At 44.3% G+C, this 25360-nt stretch overlaps 1 protein-coding gene across 6 annotated transcripts; it reads left to right on the top strand.

The window, feature by feature from the left end:
• Positions 1-25360, top strand: LOC311028212 (homeobox-containing protein 1). Of its 6 annotated transcripts, none has more exons than XM_084032589.1 (12): positions 10-350; positions 1323-1435; positions 2669-3095; positions 3419-3504; positions 6149-6259; positions 7477-7689; positions 8883-9039; positions 12250-12332; positions 13333-13428; positions 13620-13735; positions 22843-23416; positions 23468-25360. In XM_084032589.1, the coding sequence occupies exons 2-11, from the start codon at positions 1354-1356 to the stop codon at positions 22978-22980; spliced, it is 1509 nt and encodes a 502-aa protein (XP_083888715.1). In that variant the 5' UTR covers positions 10-350; positions 1323-1353; the 3' UTR covers positions 22981-23416; positions 23468-25360. The 6 variants fall into 6 exon arrangements, with proteins under 6 accessions (XP_083888718.1, XP_083888715.1, XP_083888713.1 ...); XM_084032587.1 differs by having other exon boundaries at positions 12-350; positions 13617-13735; XM_084032592.1 differs by lacking the exon at positions 7477-7689 and having other exon boundaries at positions 1-350; positions 13617-13735.

Raw genomic sequence — 25360 nt, 5'->3', positions numbered from 1 at the left:
TGTCACATAGTGGGGGTTTAAATGTAGCCACGGCGGGGTTTTTATAAGTAGGTACAGTAAAACCGGAAATCATATATAACTCTTGCTAGCTTGACAGTGTTATCGGGCGAGGGGGTCATAAATTGAGACAGACTCCCCATATTTGCATACACTATTTCCCCCACTGCATAGCTGAAAGACAACATGACCCTGAACCGTTCACCCGCCGCTCGTTAATTCGCCGTCGGACAGACGGGTTACTTTTCTGTGAGCTGGGTGTTGGGCGGACTGACACTTTTCTCCACAGTTTTCACCGTCTCCCCTCTCCGTCCGGCCGGCTGGCTGCTGCTGTCTCTCCGCTGCAACGGGAGGTAAGGCAGAGGTGCTCCGCGGTGGGACGATCCGAATGATGGCTATCAGCTAACGTAGCTTAGCTTAGCTAGCCAAGTTAGCTGATAGCTGCGTCCCAGCCAGTCGACCCAACGCATCGAAACATTTGCTTGCGGCCACGTTTAACCTTCAAGGTTTCGTACTTAGCCGTCCGTTTCTTACACGCTGGCAATGTAACTTCGCGAATGCAAGTTTCGGATAAGCTGATAGCCAATGTAAAACGGATTGTAATGTCAATTTCACCAGATTGAATAGTAATGTTTCATATGTCCTTCAAAATAAAAGCGCAAGTGTACGCCGATTGGTATAACTAATGTAATCCATATAGCATCCTGTTATAAAACGACATTAAAACTATCGAGAAATGTGCGTCTCCGAATGTTACATATAGGTAGGTTTTGCAAGACTTGCAGTAGACTGGACGAGTTGATTTGTTGTTTAGCCTACATAAAGTAACACGTACAGTAAAGTACTTGTAACTGTCAGCCAAATGTACCCGTCATTTAGGTAAGTTACAGCGACAAGTTGTGGGCATGTCAATGTGCTGTGAAGGGCAACGTGTCTCTAAAGTTTCTTTCGCAGCCAAACACCACTGTATGTAAGCATGCTTTTAAAGTGAGTCGGTTGATGGAATCGTGTATTTGCTTGTATAGAAATATACAACTTAAAAAAAACGCCATTTGTACGATGCCACAGATGCTTTTATTCTGACGGTTACATTGCACTCCATCCGCTTTCTGTTTGACCCTCACTGGCTAAACTTAACGCAACAAGGTAGCGAGCAGCTATCGGCGCGTGAGGCTGGTGCTCGGGGGAACCAGCCAGGGCTGACGGTGTTAGCTTAGCCAGCTGTAGCTGCTAGCGAGGCTTCTGCCGTTGTGGGTTTGCCAGAATGCGAATGGGGGCAGCCTAACCGCAACACACTGCAGCAAGTCTCCTGTCTGACTCCGTAGAGGTCCAGCCGAGCTGAACCCCGGCGGAGCCATGCGACAGTGGTGTGTCCCAGCTGCGACCCCTCGCACTGAACCCCTCCCGGGGCGCCTGTCCGTGTCACCCCCTCCGTCAGGTAAGATAGCCTCGGTGCGGTTTAACTTACTTTTTAAACCTTTTTCTTTCCAACAAAAGCCAGCTTGCCACTTAGTTCTCAAGCTTTTACTTTTGCACAAAAAGAACCAGTGTGGTAAAAATTTTAAATGGTCTTTTAGTGTAGCTGATAGTTCCCAAACTATCCTGTAAACACACACACACACACACACACACACACACACACACACACACACACGTATTCTTTGCATCTGGCAAGTCAACTTTGTCCCGTTTATCAACAAATGTACATATGTGATAGTATTGGATCTGACACATCTCAGAAATGTTCATGACTTTTTGGTAAATTCAGGCTCACATCCCATTTAACAAGATCGACTTAAGTTTTATAAACGTAGTTGGCTCCGCTTGTCGGAGCTTTAACACAGCAGAGTTTAATAGTGGGCCCATCACATTGGTCAAACGTATGCAGTTTTACGTTTTTAAGGCTATCTTTTCAGAATATGCAAGGTCATGGCAATGCGATTTTTTTACACGATTCATAGATAATGCTAAAGCGAAGCTCCTGACTCTGGTACACGGCGTGACAAGATTGATGTCTGAATGGATGGATGGATATGACTGGGCTGAGTAGACCTGATGTTAGGTTACGCGTGCCAGGGCGGCGATCTTACTTGAATTCCACCCTGGATAAATGGAGCAAGGTTAGCTCTAAGTGTCTGTGCCAAGTGTTTGAGAGGGTGCCAAAATCTGGAATGACCCACGGGTTCTTCAGAGGAGAATGCAGTCCGTTTCTTTTCCCAAGTTCAGTTTTTACAAATCATTTTTGCCTTCACTCAAAAGTTCTTTGGTATTGGCGTGATTCAATCTCACTTGCATTTAAAGTGTTGTATTAAAGATAAATGCCCCCCCCCCCCCGCAACAAGAGAAGTGTAGTGTTTGAATTCAGTTTTGAATGTCTGTTTTTATTTGGGTCTATTAATAATCCTTTCATCATTTATTGGTTCGTCTGCAGGTTCTGAAAAAGTTTGCGGCACATTAGCTAAATTTAAGATCTATCAAAGGTAGAGATAAATATAGCAGCATGTATCTTGGTCTACGGTTTATCTGGTGAGAAATCAACCTAAGCGTACAGATCTTTGGTGTATTAATAGGGCTACACTTGGTTCATATTCACTTACAAAATTGGTCTTGTATTTCCTCCAGAATGCCAGTCTCAGATTCACAGTGATAAAACCCTGCTTTGTGTCCACAGATGCCAGGATGGAGTGCTGCGAGGTGGAGCCGCGCTACACCATCGAACAGATCGACCTCTTGCAGCGTCTGCGTCTGTCCGGCATGACCAAACCTCAGATCATCCATGCCTTGGAGTCCCTGGAGAGGCTCGACCCGGACCACCGCCCGTCGCACTGTGACTCTCAACCCACCCCGTCCAACAAAACCCCCACCACAGTCGCTCCAGCCCCGTCCTCATCCTCCTCTTCCTCCTCCTCGCTCTCCCTGGCCTCTGCTACGACGCAGACCTCCGGCCTCGACTGCGCCGCGCTGTCCCCCAGCAACAGCTACGAGGCCTCACCGCCGCCGCTCTACCCACCCAGCGTGGCGGTGCAGCGTTCTTTCAGCTACGACATGATGGGAGAAGAGGAGTGGGACCTGGAGGAGAAGGTGGAGGAGTACATGAGGTGAGCAGTGAAGAAGAAGAAGGAGCTTAGTATTTTCAGAGAGCTGGGCGAGGACGAGTTGGCAAGCAAGACCAAAAGAATGGTACAGACAAAGAGAGACTATTATAACATCAGATAATGACAGCTACTGTCCCCCGAGGGGCAGGCTTGTTCCTCAGAATTTTAGTGGAGTTAATTCAGGTCAGGTGTTTAGGGACGGCAGAAAAAAGAGGAGCATCAGTGAATAAGGTTAGTCAGAGCTAAGGCTGGTGTTTTAACCACTGTGTAATGGTTCTAATGCCATGATGGCTTTTTTTTTTTTTTTTTTTTTTTGCTTTTTACAGGAGAGACAGCAACCTGGTGAAAGAAGAGATCAAAACTTTCCTCAACAATCGCAGGATCTCTCAGGCAATCGTAGGCCAAGTTACAGGTACTATTTGTCTGTGAAGTGGTTAAAGTTTATTAAACAGCTACAAGGACGTGGAACAAATGTCACAAGTGGACAGTTATGAATAGTACTGAAATTAAGGTGTGGCAAGCTCATGATTGATTTGAGTATAAATCTTGATGTCACGATTACCGTAAATCCTCTAATGTATTTTATTACCGGCCGGTCTCTAACATTGGCCTGTCTCGCTGTCGGCGGAGGTAAATAACGGCCGGTCTCTAATGGAGGCCGGGGCAAGTGTCCACAGGCAGCGTTATTTCCACACTTCCCATTCATTGTCAGCCGTGCAATGCCGTTGCGTCGCGGAGATTTTGGCTGAAGCTATATTACAGGAGTTACGGTATGTAAGAAGCCCTCACAGCGAGTGTCAAGAGACAGTGCGCCGCCGCCTCCCGCAAGCTCTCGAAAATCTTTTAAACTGACTGTTGTCGATCTAAAAAAAGACAGATTCAGCAACTGCATAGCTTATTTCTCACATAAAAAGCTTTCACAAACACATTTCGGTGAACTATTGTCGTAAAATAAGAGAAAGTTTCCAAACGAGCCGCCATGTTGGTTGGTTTGAAATCCGGGAGCAGACAGGCCACCAGTGAAAGCGATCGTCCAATCAGGTGCAGCCATGAAGTGTGCTTGTGATTGTATGAAGGTGAGCGCCTGTCAAGGACCAAATTTTGATTTCAAAGGTGGGGGGGACACAAGTATTTTAAATAAAACTCTAACTCTTTCAGTTCACTCTGTTTTCTAGTAGTTCTTCTAGTTTTCTATTGCTACTTTTAAGTCTACTATTCCCTTTTTTGGTTTGACTGGTTGTAAATCATGTAGCAAAACATTATCACCCAATTCTAATCCAATAGTAATAATAATACATTTTATTGATCAGATTATTGAGAGCTTTGTAGATGATGAGGAGGATCTTTATGTGGATATGCTGTTTATTGGGAGCCAGTGAAGGTGTTGCAGGATGGGTGTAACGCATTTCTTTGAGTAACTTAGACTTTGACTTCTAAAGAAGTCTCTTATGTCCACTTCTCTTTTTTTAGACATCCTGACTGCGTCTAATTACCAAATACACATATGCACGCACGCGCGCACGCACATACGCACATGGACACCGATTCAAACGTAAATGTAAATGAAACCTCTGATATTACTATCCTTCTAGCTGACGTGAACCAGGCAGAACAAACTCCCAACGCATAGTAGCGGACTCCTGTAGGACTCCTGACCGCAGACTAGCAGACCGTCGGTGTGCAAGCAAGATGGAGTGACAGCGGGGACGGCCAATCACACAAGAAACGGCAGAGCCAATCGAGGAGCTTGTGGGCGGTCTAAACTAAGCGAAACAGGCTTCAGCTTGAACGGACGTTTTCCGCTTGGTCCTAGTGCTTGACGCGCCTCTGTTTAATATAGCGTAACATTGTTTTTGGACGGGTAAAAAGTGCAGGGGACCAAAACGGCCTTTTGAAAAAGTGCAGGGGACATGTCCCCTGTGTCCCCCCCCCTAAATTACGTCCATGGCGCCTGTCAATCACCTAGTATTTTATAGGTTCAAATAGACACAAAATCTGTTTTTTATTCATTCTACTGGTAGTCCGTTTTGCTCAAATAGAAATAGGGGCCTGTCTCTAATTCTGGCCTCCTTCCAATAAAGGCCTAGTCCGCAGTGCGCTTGAGTAAATAAAGGCCCGGGCCTATATTAGAGGATTTACAGTAATAATGGGAAATATTTCCTCTCAAAACCGCTCATTTTTAGTCTGCTTCATTGCAATATGAAACGGACGAAGAAAATTGGGGAAAGGCATATAAAAAGTGTGAGATTTGAAAATGTAAATGTGTGAAGATTCTTCTGTAGGAACAGAAGTTGGTCTGTGTGTTCTGGAATAAGGCAGAGAAACATTAAACAGCAGACTGTCTGCTGAAGCACTGCTGCCACTGAAACAGAAGACAAAGTAGTTTCCAGTCTTTTATCTGCTTTTATATTATTTCAAATTGGAAAAAATTTTATTGGAAAACTGAGGGACATTTTTCAGTATTTTTTGGGACATTTTATAGTATAAAAGAGGACTCAAAAATTCATCAAGAAATAACTGACGGATAAATCGATAATAACAAAAATCATTAGTCACAGCCCACATTATAACACAAACGATTATATGCCACAGAGAACATCAGACAATATATCACGTTATTCAACACAAGATCCAATAATTGGTCCAACAAACTTAGTATCAGCATTTTATTTATTTAATTTTTTGGGAGAGAGTAAAGAACTATACTTGACCAGACAGGCAGAGCCTGTTAATGCACTTTAGAAAATAGGTTATTAAATATAATAATGGATGAAAAACTATTACTACCTATTACTAGGTGGAGAAGGGCTTGTGGCGTCCACAGCTAAAGCTCCACCTCCAAGCAATAAACGCTGAACTGCACAAGCGACGGACTGTTCACAGAGTATTGTGCCAAATTGGTGTGCTTAATGAAGGTATCGATATTAGGATGTCTTAATTAGCCCAACAGGAGCTGGCTCACGGCCGATCTGAATAGCACAGACGCCACCGGCGCGCCATGACATAAATCGATGTATTTTAATGTGTTGGGATAACGCCTTGCCTCCCGCACGCAGGCATCAGCCAGAGCTACATCTCTCAGTGGTTGCTGCAGCAAGGCCTGGAGATGAGCGACTCCAAGCGCAGAGCCTTCTACCGCTGGTACCTGCTGGAAAGGAACAACCCAGGTGAGGCGCGGCGAAGTCAGAGGGCTGCTGGGGGTCAGACGGGACTTCCATGGACCGGAGTGTAGAATTTGACTATTACAGAGCAGAAGAGTGGAATTATTGATCATTATGAGGATGATGGATGTTAGGTGCAGAGAGACTGATTATGAGAAAGTGCAGATCAGCGCCTCAAGGTTGAATGTCAGGTTAATGATGATAGATTAGATAATGTAGGAAGGAAGGCTTGAAAAGGGGATAAGATCTTGTCTGTTATGTGAATGTGAACCACTGCTTGCTATTCTCCCTCCCTGCCATCTGTCCTCATCTTTACCCCCCCAGCCTCCTGCATGATAAACCCACACACCTCTAATTCCTCATGCTAACTCCATCCTGGTCGTCGAAGGCTGTGAGGTCAAAGAAGGACACGAGACGAATCTATAATTTCAGAGGAAAGACAAATGATAAAGGTAGTCCTGTCACAGGAGATGCTAATCGATAATATTAAGGCTCCTGGTTTTGGATTGAAACTTTAGTGGGTGAATGTGGTTTGTCTGTACAGGCTAGAGTAACAGCTTGGGTAGGTGTTGACCTCTCCATGTCCTAGGATACAAGTCTATATAAACTAAGAACATTGGTACGGTTTCAAATGGCAACAGCATACCAAATGAGTAACCGCTAAAGATGCTCAGAGCTTTTATCATATTGCATTCACAAGACACAGCAAATCATGTCAGAAATGTACATTTTTACATGATCCTTTCTATGAAATAAACAAAACCGCCGACGGACCATCTGCTGACCCTGCTGTCTCCCTTCATCTAAATTCTTTATATTTTCCCCCAACCCACCCAAGCTTTGGCTTAGCTCCTCTGTAGTTCTCAGCCCTGATGCTGGAGGTACTCTGGTGCTGGTTTTCATTCCTACGTGGCTAACAAACAGTGATACTAACAATAACTAATTTCCTCAGCGGCCACAATGCTTCTAATAAAGACTCCTGTTGGCCTGCCCGTCATGACTCTAAAAAGAAGCACCATTCTTGCTCAAATTGACTTTTAATTGGTGGATACATAGGAACACATCATTAAGCAGGCATTTGTTGTTGAAAACTGCCAGGTTTACAAGAGTGTGTAGATTAACCCAAATAGCTCTCAATTTCCAATTACATTAGCCTAAACTGGTGTCCATAGTCTAATCCATGGCTGTGGCCTGCCTGACCGTTGGTTTTGTCCCGACTGAAGGGCTGAGGTGGAGTGAAAGCCAGCACAGCGTGAGTCCCATGCCCAGGGCCAAGGGAGGGGACAGAGATGGGACGGTAGCGGGGGCAAGCGGCAGCCTCCCCAACCCCAACACCAACCTCAACCCCAACCCAGTGTGGAGCAGGCAGAGAGAGCTGCTGATGCACTTGCTGCCGTGGTACACTGCCGCTGCCGCAGCCGCCCAGGCCCAGCCAGGTAACCGCACCCTCCCCGCCCCGCCCCGGCCTCAGCAGCTCGCCACAGGGGACGCCTGCATCAGCTGACCTGCAGGCCAATCATCCTGTAGCGTCTCTTGTCAGCTCTGGATGCTTTTCAATGGGCTGAAATGGCAGCGATAAACTAGAGGATTGAGCCGGGGTGCTAAAAACCTCCGTCCCATTAAAATGTCAATGTCAAGCTATGTATAAGGATGCAACATATACCAGTGTATGTGCAGGTCTTATAAAGCACTGAATTCAGCTTCCTAAAAAAAAAAAGGAAATGAAATCAAAGTATGTCCTCTTGTGTTCTGGAGGCTAATGTTAATTATAAAATGTTTAGCATCTGATTGCAGGCTGTCATGTGATGTTATAGGCGTATAAAGTAAAAGTAGGATAGTTTCAGTCGGCACCATCAGACCTGGAGCAAAACACTGTCACTGCTGCTAGCTACATTAGCTAGGAAGCTCATCGTCTCACCATGGGGAAATGTTGATTCAAGCAAAAATAATTAAATTAATTCATCATGTATTATTGCTCTGTCCCCTGAGCATTGCAGGTTGCATTAATTAAATTGTCATTATGAAATATTCCTGCATAGGCTACTGCTAAGAAGTTTTAAAATGATAAGTAATTACTATTACCGGTTTACCATCACACTTTGCACGGTATGACTGTGAAACGGGTGTTAAATAGAATTCAATGTTGTATTAAAAGGGTGCTAACTATAAGTTATGCCCTGATGCAAGTTATGTACAATGTAGAGTTAAGATATATTTACATACCAGGAGCACGTTTCTGATGGTTCATGATGAAATAGTCATTCATAGTTGTTGTTCTCCGTGATAGCAGCTTGTACTCCGCCTCAATGGGAGCATATTTCCATCACAAATGAGGTGATGACAGACAGCTGCTTATTGCACAATTAATCATCAAGCAAGTTGTTCCGTGATACGATGTTTTTGAACAACAACAACAAAAAAATGTGTCTACCCGTTCCCGTCCCTGCAGAAAAAGTCTGTTGTTTGTCTTCATATCTGTAATTTCTGTCCCTCCGGATCGATGCTCCAGGCTAAACGTCACTCACTGCAATAATGTTTTTAGCTAGTTAGCCGGAGTCCAAACACCAGCACCGTCATTGTTTACATGAACCCTCAACAGTTAAATCGTTGCCTGTGCTCTCCTCCTCAGGCGCCACCTTATCGATGCGCTCTCTGGTGAAGGAGGAACCGGATTGGAGGACGGGTGTCATGGCTGGCGACAGAGCAGGAATGGTGGGCGGTCCTCTGAGGCTGCGTAGAGGAAGCAGGTTCACCTGGAGGAAGGAGTGCCAATCAATCATGGAGAGGTATCCATACTGCAGCTGCAGCTGCTCTTACAAAGCGCATCCTGTTGCATGCAGTGTAAAATGTTTGACCCCCGTGCACGAGGCGTCCGTCTGAAGTATCTTCTGCTGCACAGAGGAGTGGTGGTCAGAGTAGACCGAGAAGCATCCTGGCTTGCATACTGCAAAATGTGACCGGATGCAGGACCTCCTGGAATTTCTTGGCATGCTGTATTTGACATACGATGTATGGGGACATACTAAATCTTTTCCTGGCTTACTAAATGGCATGTTATTCCTACTGGAATGCAAACCACAGTGCTACATAGAGAACCAAAGCCATCTTTTTCAAAAAGACGGATGGAAGAAATACTGAAGGAGAGACTGCATTGAGTTAGAGAGGCTAGTCTGGATGTGACGTCACTTCAGCTCGCCGTTGGGCTTATGGCATAAATAAATGTGCTGCTTTTATGTCGTTTTTCTTTAATACATCGTCAGCTGTAAAGGAGAAAATTCTACCTGTGAACTCGACCTTTGCACCTGATTAAAGTGACATCATTATGGGGGTCGGTGGCACAGTGGTTAGGGCAGCCGCCCCATGTACAGAGGCTCAACGTCCTCGACGCGGTGATCCTGGGTTCGACTCCCGGCCGGGGATCAGTTTCCCGCATGTCTTCTCCCTCTTTCTCCCTGTTTCCACACTATCTGTATAAAAGAATAAAAGGCTTGAACGGCGCTCTAGCCAAAAAAATAATCTAAAGTGACTTCATTATAAAGAACAGGCTCAAGTAAAGTGGATCTTCCTGAACTGAGGCTGCAAGTAACAAGTATTTTCATTATCCCTTAACTGGCTCAATTAATAAATCAGCTTTTTCATTTACAACGTAACATGGATGATATGAAAATGTCATGTGAAGATTATCCCGGCCAAAATAATTGCAACTCAAGATATTATCCTGATATCATCACAATATACTTAAAACACTTAAAATGGTGCTAAAACATACTGGAATATAATAACATAATGCACACAATGTATTTCGTCAAGAAGCAAACACATTTTTTGTGTGGACAAATAAAAACCATAATATTTTAAATTAAAAAAAAATATATCAGCCATCGTCTGATAAAGATATTTACAATTATACCAATAATGTAAATTCACCAGGATCAACTTATTGCGAGTGTTTTTTGTAAACGATAAAAGCAGCAAATCCTCATCGATTATATTTTCTTTATTTACTCTTTAATGTTTGGTTCACTGTAAAAACAAAAAGAAAACTCCAATGACTCACTTCACTTTGTGTTTTGCATTGAATCATTAAAAAAAAGCTGATCCAAGACCTGCAAAAAAAAATGATTCTTTGAACAAGGGTTTTCAAACGATTAAACATTGTAATCTGATTAATCACAGGGTAGCTGTGATTAATCACGATAATTTACTATTTGAAATATATCCGCAAACATTCCCATTGTCTCTGTATATTGTTGTGGGAGCTGAAAGATAAATGACAGAAGGCATCTATGCACCAGAATGAGAAGCCTCTTCACATAGAGATGCACTGATACCACACAGAGACTCTGTCTGTGTAGCTTCATACTGCAGCTGCTGATAAATGATGATTTAACATGTTTGTCCATCAGGTTATTGTTGCAGCTGGGCGGCTTATGAGGCTCAGTGTTGAGAGGTTAACGTCACGTTATTGCAGTGATGTCAGTGCCGTTGTATCAGTAGTTTTATGAGGCTGCGTGTTTATTGATTGTTCCATCTTTGTTTTTTTTATACCTGAACGTCCCATCCAGAGAGCCAACAGTGTTGTCATTCACATGCAATAGGCAGCGTTGCTCAAGGTATTTATGAATATGAATAACCTCCCCAGGGTGTAACGGCCTTTGGTGCTTCATTGTTGTGACTTCCTGCTTGTAGTGCAGATTAGTATTCTGTTTTTAGGTCCATTATATCTCTTCTTCTCTGTCACATATTAGTGCCAGACAGACTCTTCGGTAACCCAGAAGGATGCAGAGCGAGAGAGAGTGGGCATTCCTCCACAGTCCTACCCGCTGTGTGAAATTGATTTCTTTATTACATGGTTGCTGTAAGTATAGGGTGCAGTCTGGGCACTCACAGTAATAAGGCCCTCAGACACACTCACCAGCAGTGCCCCCGGATTACGCAATTCTACTGCAGTGCTGATCCCGATGAGCTAGTTTAGACCCAAGGACGATACTGTAGAGGTGAAGTGTGCGTGTGTGTGCGCGTGTGTGTGCGCGTGTGTGCGCGTGTGTGCGCGTGTCTGTGTGGAAAGAGAGGGCTGGAAGGAAATTGATCCCTGCGTGTTTTGTAACGTGAGCTAATGATTCTTTTTCAGCCTTGAGGGCTGTAAAGAAGCTCCACATGAGAGAGAGGACAATTTAAAGAGGAAGGAGGGAAACAAAAGGGTTACTTCAATCCTTGCCTGGAGATCTACATTTCTGTTTTTACTAGAGAAACTGTCGTCATAAGAAGAGATACAGACATGCTGGACTCGGAGAAATGAATCCACTAAATGCCTCCATGAATCCGTTCCTTTTCATTTTGGACCTCTCCGGAATCTCTTCCAATGTATAAATATTACTTACTCTGCTAGTTTGATGAAAATACTTGCAGTAAATGAGGGCAGCTCAGGCTAATGGCACCTCTCACAAACGTGGAACTGGTTCTCAACTAACTTTTTCTTTAGTTAAAATCGCTCAAAATGACCTTTTTAACATAATAAAAACATCTGATGTTTGTTTGTTTTTTAACACGGAATTGTATTGGTTTAAATTTCCAATTTGTAGGGATGCACCAATTGCAATTTGTTTTTTTTTCTTTTTGTTATTTATTTTCTCCCCAAACATTTCACAAGATTACATCACATCATGATAGCATTATTAATTACGCCCAATTGCCATTTTACTGGAGTAGAGCTTGAACGCATCACAATACAGCTCAATGTGTAGAAAGTTGCATCAAATACACCATCAAACAGTGTAACGTTGGCTAACTGGTAACATTAACGTTCTCCACTAGCTTACCTCATCGACTGGTAGAATTCCCTTTTGCCGCTGTGGCTGCTGTGAGGTCAGAGGCTGGCGTTATGTGCGAGTGTGAGTTCATGTGGTCAAAGCAGAACCGCGTTCTACACAGACTTGATAGCTGTGATGCAACGTGATTTAACCGTTTCCAATCCTGCTGGTGTTTATCTCTTACAGTTTCTTCATGGAGAACCAGTACCCGGATGAGGCCAAGCGAGAGGAGATTGCCAACACCTGTAACTCTGTCATTCAGAAACCAGGTACTAAACGCAGTTTGTAACCTGTTCCTGTCAGAAGTGTCCTCCGGCGGCTGCTCAGTACAGCTGAGATAACTCGTGTTACATTGAGAAGAAGAAAATGTTTTTTCTCACATGCATCCACGGCGAACGAAAAGTCAGAAAATGAAAAGAGAGAAGTGCTGGTAATACTAATAATGGATTGGATTTGTATGGCACTTTCTGACAGGGTTCCAGGTTCCATTCTTTCACACACAGTCATACCGGTGGTGGTAAACTACGATAGTAGCCACAGCTGCCCTGGGCCAGACTGACGGAAGCGTGGCTGCCATTCTGCGCCTACGGCCCCTCCAACCACCTCAAACATACAGTCATACACATTCACACGAGGCAAGCTGGGTGAAGTGTCTTGCCCAAGGATATAACAACCATGGCACGGTGACAAGGGCAGGGATCGAACGGCGACCCTCCGAACATTGGCCAACCCGCTCTACCAACTGAGCCACAGTCGCCCTGAAGTTAAAGTCCCAGTCGGCAAGTCCGGCGGATCGAGGGCACTCTGTCAGATTTTGAATCTTTTCCAACTCTCACGCTCCTCCCCCACGACCACCGAGCTCCTTCCCCTCGACGTCGTGCCCTTTGAAATCCCTTAGATCACGCCACCTTTGAAACGTGGGTCCGATGTTGACTCTGGTTTTATCACGGGCACCGTCGCAATCTTTCTTTTTTTCCTTCTTTTCCTTGGTTGCGTGCTGATTGGACAGGATGATCCGTGCGTTGTCGATTTTTTTGCAAAACAAACAACAGGCTCTACGTGCACGTAGAGGCACACTTTTTTTTCTAAGACCAGATGATTTATGTTGTTCTATCGGAGCATAGTGTCGGCTTCAGTGAATATGATCAAAAAAATGTTGCAGACTGGGACTTTAAGGGGCTGCATGCATTCATTCTGTGTGCGTGTGGGACTGTTGATGTGGAAGTGCATTGTGTCCTTGATGTGAGAGATGTGCATTTCATCACTCAGGCTGTAAGCTGTCGGAGTTTGAGCGCGTGACCGCGTTGAAGGTGTACAACTGGTTCGCCAACCGTCGGAAGGAGATGAAGAGAAGAGCAAATATCGGTGAAGACCTGATCATTTGTTTATTGTCACTCCAAAAATATTTAATGCAGAAGAAGGAGATTTTTTTTCACACTTCACCCTTCTGTTTGTCTGAAACAGTCTGCCAAGGTTTTTTATGCAGAATCACAGGTGGAGCCATGTTTGTAACCGTACATTTATATTTCCTGCTTTTCCCGTCACACAACCAGAAGCTGCCATTTTGGAAAGCCATGGAATCGAGGTGCCAAGTCCAAGCTGCCACTCAAACGGTGAGGAGGGAGAGATGCACGAGTTTGCCGATCAGGTGAATCATCGATTCTCAGAGCAGGTAAATCCACTTAGCCGTTTGGTTAAGGAGAAAGGGAAAATAAACGGACAACTAGTGGGAGGCAGCTGATCATAAGAGCCAGTCTGCTGCATTTAGTCCAAATTGAAACCGTGAAGCAGCGCATATTGGGCCTCCTACAGCGGAAACCGCTTAGTGTTCTAGGGATGACGGGATTTACCGATTTTTGGCATAACCGTGGTCACATGATGTCATGGTTTCATAGCTGTAAGAATTGAAAAAGCTACAATTCCCCTGTGAAAACAAATCTCACATGGCATATTGTGTGTGGTGAAATCTGTCTCTACATGTCAGCCCTGTGATAGACTGGTTACCTGTCTGTCTCTACATGTCTCCCTGTGATAGACTGTAAATAAGTAAGTAAGTAAGTAAAATTTATTTATAAAAGCACATTTATAACAGTTCACACTGACCAAAGTGCTGTACATAGTGCATTCAATAGGTAAAAAAGTAAAAATAACAATGTTAAATAAAAAATACATAAAACAGACAACCGCATGTTAACAAAGATAGTAGTGCAGAGGTAAGATAGATTAATGGGGAGAAAAAGCCAGGGTGTACAGGTGGGTTTTGAGCCTTGATTTAAAAGCAGAAATGGAGGGGGCATCGCGTATGTGTGGTGGCAGTTGGTTCCACAAGCGCGGAGCAGCTACTGCAAAGGCCCGGTCACCTTTTTGCTTGAGTCTGGAGCGGGGGATGTGGAGAAGACCCATATTAGAGGATCTTAGGGACCTAGGGGCTGAGTGGGGGTGTAAAAGGTCTGAGATGTAAGATGGGGCCTGACCGTTGAGGGCTTTGAACACCATTAAAACTGTCTTGAAATGGATCCTTTGTTGTACCGGCAGCCAGTGAAGGGATGCAAGAACAGGTGTAATATGCTCCCACTTTTTTGACCCAGTCAACAGTCTTGCCGCTGCATTCTGAACCATTTGAAGGCGTGATATGAGGGACTGAGGGAGACCAAGGTAGAGGGAGTTGCAGTAGTCTAGCCGTGATGTTATAAAAGCATGGATAACTTTTTCCAGATCGTGGTATGATAGGGAGTGTTTTATTTTAGAGATAATTCTGAGCTGGTAAAAGCTGTTCTTAATTACAAAGCTGTTCTTAATTACAGAGGAGATTTGCTTATTAAAGCATAGCTCCGAATCAAAAATGACACCCAGATTTCTTGCAAAAGGTTTTGTGAATGGGGTTAGACTACCTAGGTCAGTAAAGATGGGGTTTTTGGTTTTGGAGGGGCTAAAGATGATCACTTCTGTTTTGTTGTTGTTGAGCTGGAGGAAATTATCCCCCATCCAGTCATTAATCTCCATGAGACACTCTAGGAGAGTCTGAAGGGAGTGTCCGGATCTCAGTGGGAGATATAATTGTGAGTCGTCATCATAAAAGTGGAACGACAGGTTGTATTTTCTGATTATATTTCCCAATGGGAGCATATATAAACAAAACAGAATTGGACCCAGGATGGACCCTTGGGGGACCCCACAGGACAGAGGGGCAGAGGATGAGGAATGTTGACCTATAGACACTGAAAAGGATCTATGGGTGAGGTAGGAGGAGAACCACTGCAGGGCAGAGCCCCTAATACCAACCCAGTGATGGAGACGGGCTAGAAGAGTTGGGTGATCGACGGTGTCAAAGGCAGCACTGAGGTCTAATAAGACTAAGATGGCGCTCTCACCTGTGTCTAGTGTGAGTAGTAAGCTGTTTCAGTGCTGTAAGCTGTTTCAGTGCTGTGGCGTGTTTTAAAGCCAGACTGAAAGGGCTCCAAGACATTGGCAGAGTTGAGAAAAGGCAGTACTTGAGAGAGGACTGCTTTTTCAAGAATTTTTTAGATGAATGGTAGTTTAGATATGGGGCGGTAGTTTTTTGGACAATTAGCATCAAGGTTGTGTTTTTTAAGCAACGGCTGGACGGCCGCATGCTTGAAACATGAGGGAACAGTGCCAGAGACAAGGCATGTGTTTATAATGACCAGAATGCTTGGACCAATGGTTTCAATGGCATCTTTGATGATCTGAGAGGGGATAGCATCATTGGGGGATGTAGAGGGTTTCATGTAGGGATGTCCCGATCCGATATTTGGATCGGATCGGCCGCCGATATTAGCAAAAAATGCATATCGATATCGGATCGGCCTGCACGGGAAAATCCCGATCCGGACTCTCGATCCAGTTTTTTTCAAAACTCTGGTCCGTGTTTTCCAGCGCACCGATGTAGGTAATCCATTCCAGTTTTTTCCGTTTTTCCCCAAAATCCGATCCGCGTTTTCCAGCACACCTAGCGCACACCTCGCGACCTGTCCAGCATCCACTTAACAACAACAAGACGGACTTGTGTGCATGTCCAGTGTTTCCCCTACCATTGTACAGGCCATGAAATCAATACGCCAAAAATAAGCCACCTATCAATTCATTCATAAATCAATAATCATTTACATTAGGAGCGCCTCCGCGCAGCACAGTAGACTTGCTCCGCAAGACGCGCAGCCACAACAATCCTCGCCGCGCGCTCCCGCTACGTTCTTCTTCGTGTACTTTACGCGCTTGATGTTGTTCTGATGCCGTTCCGCCTCGTTAAACCACCACGATGACGCTTTCTACTTTGGAAACACGGAGTTGACACTGTATTTTGATAAGCTGTTGCACTCTTCAGACTCGTGGTGTGAGCGGGACCGGTACCGGAACCGGACCGGCTTCCGTGCTGCCTGCTCGCACAGATCCGCTCGTGCGCACATGCGCTGATGCAGGTCGAGTGTTGTCGATAAATATATGCACTCCTTCAAAACAACATCAAGCCATATTGTGTGTGTAGTATTAGGACGTGATGACGTGTGTACGGGCTAAAGCCCGTTTGGGCTGGAGCAGTGTGAATGCAAAGCAAGGGGACCCCCTGTGGGGGGAGGATTGTTTTTGATAAGCTGTGGAACTCTGAGTTAACCTATTTCTACCTGAATTTCTATGAACTATTAAGCTGTTGAGTAAACCCATAACTTATATTTTACTTGATAAAATAAGACAATATATGCACTCATGTCGTTGTAGTGTTTTACAGTATCTGTAGCTATTAATGTGATGCTCATCATTTTCCAGACATATTTTTCCGGCCCCTAATTTTGGATCATTTCCATCAACCGGCATCTTCAATCTTTAATACATGCTTGGATCGGCCGGTATCGGTATCGGCCGATACTAAAAGCTACAATATCGGTATCGGATCGGAAGTGCAAAAAGCTGGATCGGGACAACCCTAGTTTCATGTGCTTGATAATATCTCTTAGATCATCAAAGGTCACTGGTAAAAAATTATCAAACATAGCTGTAACAGCTGGGGGCCACTGTACAGTGCTGGGAACAGAGGGAGTAAAAGACAATTTGATGTGTTCTATTTTATCAATAAAAAACTTTAAAAAAGTTTCACACATGACTGTGGATGTTTCGACCTCTGGGGAGACTTCGGGGTTAATAATTGAGTTTATGGTACTAAAAAGGATTTTAGGCCTTTGGGAGTGTTTATTGATTATATCTGAGAAATGTTTGGCTCTGGCTTTCTTAGCCGCTGTCTGGAAGGCTGCTAAAGAATTTCTGAAAATGTCAAAAGAAACTGTAAGTCTATCCTTGTTCCATTTCCGCTCAGCTCTCCGACAAGCCTGCCTGAGAGGGTTGTGTCATCAAGCCAGGGTTGTAACTTAGGTTTAGGATGTCTGAGTTTAAAGGAGAAATCCGGTCATTTTTGACCCCATTTTCATTGTCCTCAGGGTCATCCCGACTTATTAGAAGCAAAAAACCCGACAAAAATTGACGTTGCCTAGCCCGAGATCTGTACCTGCCTGGCAGCCTTCCAGACTCGCTCCAATGCTAACCCATTGGGGCACGTTATATCTGCTTTCCTGGGCCTCCGAAAACAATTCCAAGACCTATGCAACACAGGTTGGGTCCGTACGAGACACCACGGCGTTCATTTAGCTCAAATAGTGTTGCAAAACGACATAAATATGTGTGTTTTAGCATGAAGTTACTCACCTCAAATCACCCCGTAGACATTAGCAGAAGATAGCCGAGCGCCTGTCGTCCCTCCCAGTCACCGCAGAAACGAAAACGTTTTCCTCGTAGATTTGATTTTGTATCCATAAAGAATTGATCAAGCAGTGCAGTCGTCATGTCCGTAATAAATCCAGGAAGCTGTTATGTCCATATGTACGACTATGTTACAACATAGCAACGATAGCTTCAGCTAGTAACGTGCTGGGCGCTCGTCCGTCCCACTCACCGCAGAAACGAAAACGTTTTCCTCGTAGATTTTGTATCCATAAAGAAACGATCCGGCAGTGCAGTCGTCCTGTCCGTAATAAATCCATGAAGCCGTTATGTCCATATGTATGACTATGTTACAACATAGCAACGACTGCTTACAGCTTAACAGTAGCCGGGAGCCAAAACAATGCAAGTCTCGCGCAAGTTCCCGTCTGCCGTTCCTCACTCTGGAGCTGTTTTCAAGCCAGTACAGTGAAAAATCTTGGACAGTCGCGCGAGGGTCACTTTGATCTCACTCTGTTGATGAGAGACTGCAGTCTGCACACGCGACATGCGACTCCCACTCGTGCTGTCAACACAACTAGCCTACTGAGACTGCGCGAGATTTGTTGTCTTTGTAGCAGCTTCAACTGCTACACACAGGCTAAGCAATCTTACTATGTAGGCTAGCGCTAGTTACACTGTCATATGGACATGACTGCACTGCTCAATGGAAAGAAGTTTGTCACTGTATTGGCTTGAAAACAGCTCCAGAGTGAGGACGTCGGGAGACGGGAACTTGCGCGAGACTTTTGGCTCTCGGCTACTGTTTAGCTGTAAGCAGTCGTTGCTATGTTGTAACATAGTCATACATATGGACATAACAGCTTCATGGATTTATTACGGACAGGACGACTGCGCAGCTCGATCGTTTCTTTATGGATACAAAATCTACGAGGAAAACGTTTTTGTTTCTGCGGTGACTGGGACGGACGAGCGCCCAGCACGTTACTAGCTGTAAGCTATCGTTGCTATGTTGTAACAGTCATACATATGGACGTAACAGCTTCATGGATTTATTACGGACATGACGATCAATTCTTTATGGATACAAAATCAAAACTACGAGGAAAACGTTCTCGTTTCTGCGGTGACTGGGAGGGACGACAGGCGCTCGGCTATCTTCTGCTAATGTCTACGGGGTGATTTGAGGTGAGTAACTTCATGCTAAAACACACATATTTATGTCGTTCTGCAACACTATTTGAGCTAAACGAGCGCCGTGGTGTCTCGTACGGACCCAACCTGTGTTGCATAGGTCTTGGAATTGTTTTCGGAGGCCCAGGAAAGCAGATATAACGTGCCCCAATGGGTTAGCATTGGAGCGAGTCTGGAAGGCTGCCAGGCAGGTACAGATCTCGGGCTAGGCAACGTCAATTTTTGTCGGGTTTTTTGCTTCTAATAAGTCGGGATGACCCCGAGGACAACGGAAATGGGGTAAAAAATGACCGGATTTCTCCTTTAAGGGGAGCAATGAAATCTAAAATGTTAGAGGAAGATGTGTTGAATAGAGACTAAGTCATCTATACTGCCAGGAAGCTCATTTGCAGTAGAAATGGAGCTAGCCACATCATTACACAGGAAACATTCAGAAAAATGGCTGGTAGTGAGAGAATTAGTGTAACGAGAAAAGCGACCTGGGAATTTAGCTACAGACAGGGGGGTTCGGTAGGTTTACATTAAACACAATGGGTTTATGGTCAGAGATGGATGCCTCCTCAACAAGCACATTATCCACAGAGAACCCATAAGATAGAATTAAGTCGAGGGTGTGGCCGAGTGTATGGGTAGGCTGATTAATGTGTTGCACCAGACCAAACGAATCTATGACATGGAAAAAATCTTTAACCAGGGGTTTATCTGGACAACAGACATGGATATTGAAATCGCCTAAAATCAACAAGCGATCATAAGATGTAATACAATCAGATAAAAAGTCCATGAACTCTTTAATGAAGTCTTTGCTTGGTTTAGGAGGCCTGTAAACCAAGATGCACACTAAGGGGGTTGTAGTGGATTCCACTTTTACGCACTGAATTTCGAAGGTGGAGTAAGTCCCAACAGGTAGCTTCCTTAATGTGAAATTGTTTTTAAAAATGCTTGTGCTAATGAATGAGCAGTACACCAAAAACGTATGACTCACCCGCTCCAGCGCCTATCCACGTCTCGGTTAAAAATAGCATATCCAGGTGTCGTTGAATGAAGAAGTCCTTCAGAATGAATGTTTTAGATGACACAGACCTCGCGTTGAGCAGAGCCAACTTTGCCGTATGGTGCTCTGGTTACCTGTCTGTCTCTACATGTCAGCCCTGTGATAGACTGGTTACCTGTCTGTCTCTACATGTCGGCCCTGTGATAGACTGGTTACCTGTCTGTCTCTACATGTCAGCCCTGTGATAGACTGGTTACCTGTCTGTCTCTACATGTCTCCCTGTGATAGACTGGTTACCTGTCTGTCTCTACATGTCGGCCCTGTGATAGACTGGTTACCTGTCTGTCTCTACATGTCAGCCCTGTGATAGACTGGTTACCTGTCTGTCTCTACATGTCAGCTTTGTGATAGACTGGTTACCTGTCTGTCTCTACATGTCAGCCTTGTGATAGACTGGTTACCTGTCTGTCTCTACATGTCACCCCTGTGATAGACTGGCTACCTGTCTGTCTCTACATGTCAGCCCTGTGATAGACTGGTTACCTGTCTGTCTCTACATGTCAGCCCTGTGATAGATTGGTTACCTGTCTGTCTCTGTCAGCCCTGTGATAGACTGGTTACCTGTCTGTCTCTACATGTCTCCCTGTGATAGACTGGTTACCTGTCTGTCTCTACATGTCTCCCTGTGATAGACTGGTTACCTGTCTGTCTCTACATGTCAGCCCTGTGATAGACTGGTTACCTGTCTGTCTCTACATGTCAGCTTTGTGATAGACTGGTTACCTGTCTGTCTCTACATGTCAGCCCTGTGATAGACTGGTTACCTGTCTGTCTCTACATGTCGGCCCTGTGATAGACTGGTTACCTGTCTGTCTCTACATGTCAGCCCTGTGATAGACTGGTTACCTGTCTGTCTCTACATGTCAGCTTTGTGATAGACTGGTTACCTGTCTGTCTCTACATGTCAGCCTTGTGATAGACTGGTTACCTGTCTGTCTCTACATGTCACCCCTGTGATAGACTGGCTACCTGTCTGTCTCTACATGTCAGCCCTGTGATAGACTGGTTACCTGTCTGTCTCTACATGTCAGCCCTGTGATAGATTGGTTACCTGTCTGTCTCTGTCAGCCCTGTGATAGACTGGTTACCTGTCTGTCTCTACATGTCTCCCTGTGATAGACTGGTTACCTGTCTGTCTCTACATGTCTCCCTGTGATAGACTGGTTACCTGTCTGTCTCTACATGTCAGCCCTGTGATAGACTGGTTACCTGTCTGTCTCTACATGTCAGCTTTGTGATAGACTGGTTACCTGTCTGTCTCTACATGTCAGCCCTGTGATAGACTGGTTACCTGTCTGTCTCTACATGTCGGCCCTGTGATAGACTGGTTACCTGTCTGTCTCTACATGTCAGCCCTGTGATAGACTGGTTACCTGTCTGTCTCTACATGTCTCCCTGTGATAGACTGGTTACCTGTCTATCTCTACATGTCGGCCCTGTGATAGACTGGTTACCTGTCTGTCTCTACATGTCAGCCCTGTGATAGACTGGTTACCTGTCTGTCTCTACATGTCAGCTTTGTGATAGACTGGTTACCTGTCTGTCTCTACATGTCAGCCTTGTGATAGACTGGTTACCTGTCTGTCTCTACATGTCACCCCTGTGATAGACTGGCTACCTGTCTGTCTCTACATGTCAGCCCTGTGATAGACTGGTTACCTGTCTGTCTCTACATGTCACCCCTGTGATAGACTGGCTACCTGTCTGTCTCTACATGTCAGCCCTGTGATAGACTGGTTACCTGTCTGTCTCTACATGTCAGCTTTGTGATAGACTGGTTACCTGTCTGTCTCTACATGTCAGCCTTGTGATAGACTGGTTACCTGTCTGTCTCTACATGTCACCCCTGTGATAGACTGGCTACCTGTCTGTCTCTACATGTCAGCCCTGTGATAGACTGGTTCCCTGTCTGTCTCTACATGTCAGCCCTGTGATAGATTGGTTACCTGTCTGTCTCTGTCAGCCCTGTGATAGACTGGTTACCTGTCTGTCTCTACATGTCTCCCTGTGATAGACTGGTTACCTGTCTGTCTCTACATGTCTCCCTGTGATAGACTGGTTACCTGTCTGTCTCTACATGTCAGCCCTGTGATAGACTGGTTACCTGTCTGTCTCTACATGTCAGCCCTGTGATAGATTGGTTACCTGTCTGTCTCTGTCAGCCCTGTGATAGACTGGTTACCTGTCTGTCTCTACACTGCCGGCCCTGTGATAGACTGGTTACCTGTCTGTCTCTGCATGTCAGCCCTGTGATAGACTGGTTACCTTTCCAGGGTGTACCCTGCCTTCTCCCACAGCTGGGATCAGCTCCAGACTCCCCACGACCCTGAATACAGGATAAGGGGTAGACGATGGATAGATATTCATGTAATAAATCTACTCATGTTAATCATATCTGCATGAGAAATAAAGAACAAAAAAAACCTTTAGTAAGAATAATCACTTGTTTATGGTGATAATTTTGACCCCAACTGGCGTGATCGGTGGTTAAGCGGTATCCACTGTTTTTTTTTTTTCTACATGAATCCTTCCAATGACCAAAAGCAAATGTAGAAAGGAGCTGCCTGGAATATTCACTTCTGGTCCAAAAACCAAAATGGCGACAGCAAAAATGCCAAACTTCAGGCTTTAATACTGCTAGCAAACCAATGGGTGTCATCATGGTTTTTACGCTCTACGTACCAATTATAAATACGTAAAGAATGCGTATCCACATTTCTGTCTTTTGAGTTTTATGCACCTGACCCCTGGTGTGTCTAACCATTGGTAAATGTTTTGCTGATACATCCCTTCTTTTTCCACAGGAGGAGACTGCTTCCCACAGGATTGTTGATCAACAAGACACCTCCTCATTGGCTACCGCAGAGGTGCCAAGCCCCACCCCTCAGGTCCTGGATCAGAAAGAGGAAGATTCAAAAAGGGAAACTGTGGACGAAGAGTGACCCGGAGCTGGTGGATCATATTTTAATTTTAACATGATGAAATAGGAAAACAATTAAGTGTCTCCTCCTCCACATTATGTAGGGCCTTTCGGAGGCCTAAGGCACCCACAAATCAAAGGGAGAAGGGTGCTAAAGCTCGCTGAGGTGCCTCTGATAGTAAGGAGGCCACTGTATTTATCAACAGTAATCCTGCTTATATTAACGGCAATATACATTGTGTATATATAAATATATCAATATATAGTGCATTCCAAGATGGTATTAAAAAGCCTAAATTCCTTAGAGGGAGGATTATGTAATGGATACCTCGCCCGTTTTAAGCTAAGCCTTCTCTTTGTTTCTTCGCTACATGCCTTCTTTTAGCCTTTTTGAAGAGTTGTTGTTGTTTGATGGACTGCGGTGAAATGACTGTGCTGAGCCTGCAGGTCAGGTGTGTGTGGGGGGAGGGGAGGGGGGGGGGGGCAAAGTTACGCTATCAAGGATCTAGTTCACGGCAATATGAACGCCCTCTGCTTGCTTGAATGTCTTTGACCCCTCCCCCCATCTGGTCGGAAGACTCTTAACCTCAATCAGTCGATTGATTTAATCAGTCGATCAATCAACGAGTGCTGTTGCTATCAAATCTGTAAAAAGCCCTGAGGGACAACTGGAATCTCAGGTAATCCCAAAAATGGTGGATAAGGACAGTGAGGAATTGTCCTAAAACATACACTTTAGTCTCTTCGTCTTCGTTTTCTTCATCTTAACTGTGTTTAACCAAACCAGGATGTGTTATTTATACCTTTTTATATTAGCAAAACAAGCCTAGGACGATATATATATAAATATATATATATATATGTGTGTGTGTGTGTGTGTATGCATGTATGTATGTATGTACATGTGTACATACAGTGCTATGCATAAGTTTAGGCAAGTTATGCTAAAGAGGAATAAAAAAATCATATTTTGTGAATTTATCTTAATGCCTTAATTAAACAAATGAGGAAAAATCCTACCTTTTAGGACACCAATTTTCTTTGTGAATGAATAATGTATCGTAATCTGCCTGCCTCTATGGGAGTTTAACATAGGAGTGCCCATACTTACGCACCCTAATGAAGGACATTTATTTCTTACTACGATACATTATTCATTCACAAAGAAAATTGGTGTCCTCTAAAAGGTAGGATTTTTCCTCATTTGTTTAATTAAGGCATTAAGATAAATTCACAAAAGAGGATTTTTATTCCTCTTTTTAGTCAACTTTAGCATGGGGTGCCTAAACTTATGCATAGCACTGTACATACATACATACACACATACACATACGCATACACACATGTATACATACATATACATACTGTATACATACATATACATACATACACATATACATTACATTATCTCTGTCTGTTTTTCTCTGTTCTACTGAGTGCTGCTGTTTGGTCCTTTTTGTAGTACATCCTCATCTTTTTAAAGTCTCGTCTAAAACCTCAACTCAGCCAGTGAAGCTAGACTAGATACATTAGTCTACTCCGATTTTTTTTTTTTTTTTTTTTTTTTTTTTTAAACGTTTGAAAGAACGCTAAAAACAAAATGTGATTTGAAAAGTGACACGTCGGCCTACATGCTACAAGCACCTTTTGTCTCCTCGTCTGGGAATAATAAGCTAAAGCTTAAAGCTCCTGTGTGTTTGTACAACTGCAAAGCTGCACTTCAAAGTGGATCTCACTATAATCGAAAGAAGGGGAAACGTTCCAGACGCATTTGGACCCAGACAAGTACATACCCAAGAGTCTGTACATGTCTACGGGTGCTTTTCCTTGTTAAACAACATTAGCACTATATAGAAACTTGTTTATTTGTCAAACTTGAATAGCTGACTTAAATCCTGCATAACCTACCCCCAATATTTACTGGCCCAAGGCCTGGGGGAGCTACTCCCTTAATGTTATGAGATGGACAAAGACGCTTGTTCTCAAACGGCCCGACGGGGCGCCACCATGTTACCTCCTAATGCCAAAGCTATGCCACGGTAGAGATGAGCGACTGTGCTCGCAGGAACAGGAAATGACACAGTCACGAGACACTATAGATTCACAGTACATAGATGTTTATTTGCTCAGTACAACACTAGCCAACTCTAGCTTACCTCAGAATATCTCCGTGTCACAAAGTGTGTTACAGGTTAAGTGTCACAGAAGTGACAGCAGCCATTATTGTGACCCTATGGACAGTGTTTATGTAGCATTTACGGCGGGTTAGCGCATACTCACCTCGGACAGTTCTCTCTTCCGGCTTTGGAAGGGAACCCCAAAGCTGCACGCCGTTTCTGATTATTATGCTCCTCTATCTGCTTTTATCTGAGAAAACGATAACAATAAAATTGTAAACCAAC

Source organism: Eutrigla gurnardus (genome assembly GCF_963514095.1).
Source record: "Eutrigla gurnardus genome assembly, chromosome: 17".
NCBI lineage: Eukaryota > Metazoa > Chordata > Actinopteri > Perciformes > Triglidae > Eutrigla > Eutrigla gurnardus.
This window is presented reverse-complemented; position numbering and strand designations above follow the sequence as displayed.

Coding starts and splice junctions, on each gene's coding strand:
- LOC311028212 (XM_084032587.1), top strand. CDS start 1,354: ATGCGACAGTGGTGTGTCCCAGCTGCGACCCCTCGCACTGAACCCCTC. Junction 9,040..12,249: donor TGCCAATCAATCATGGAGAG/GTATCCATACTG, acceptor TATCTCTTACAG/TTTCTTCATGGAGAACCAGT. Junction 12,333..13,332: donor CTCTGTCATTCAGAAACCAG/GTACTAAACGCA, acceptor TTCATCACTCAG/GCTGTAAGCTGTCGGAGTTT.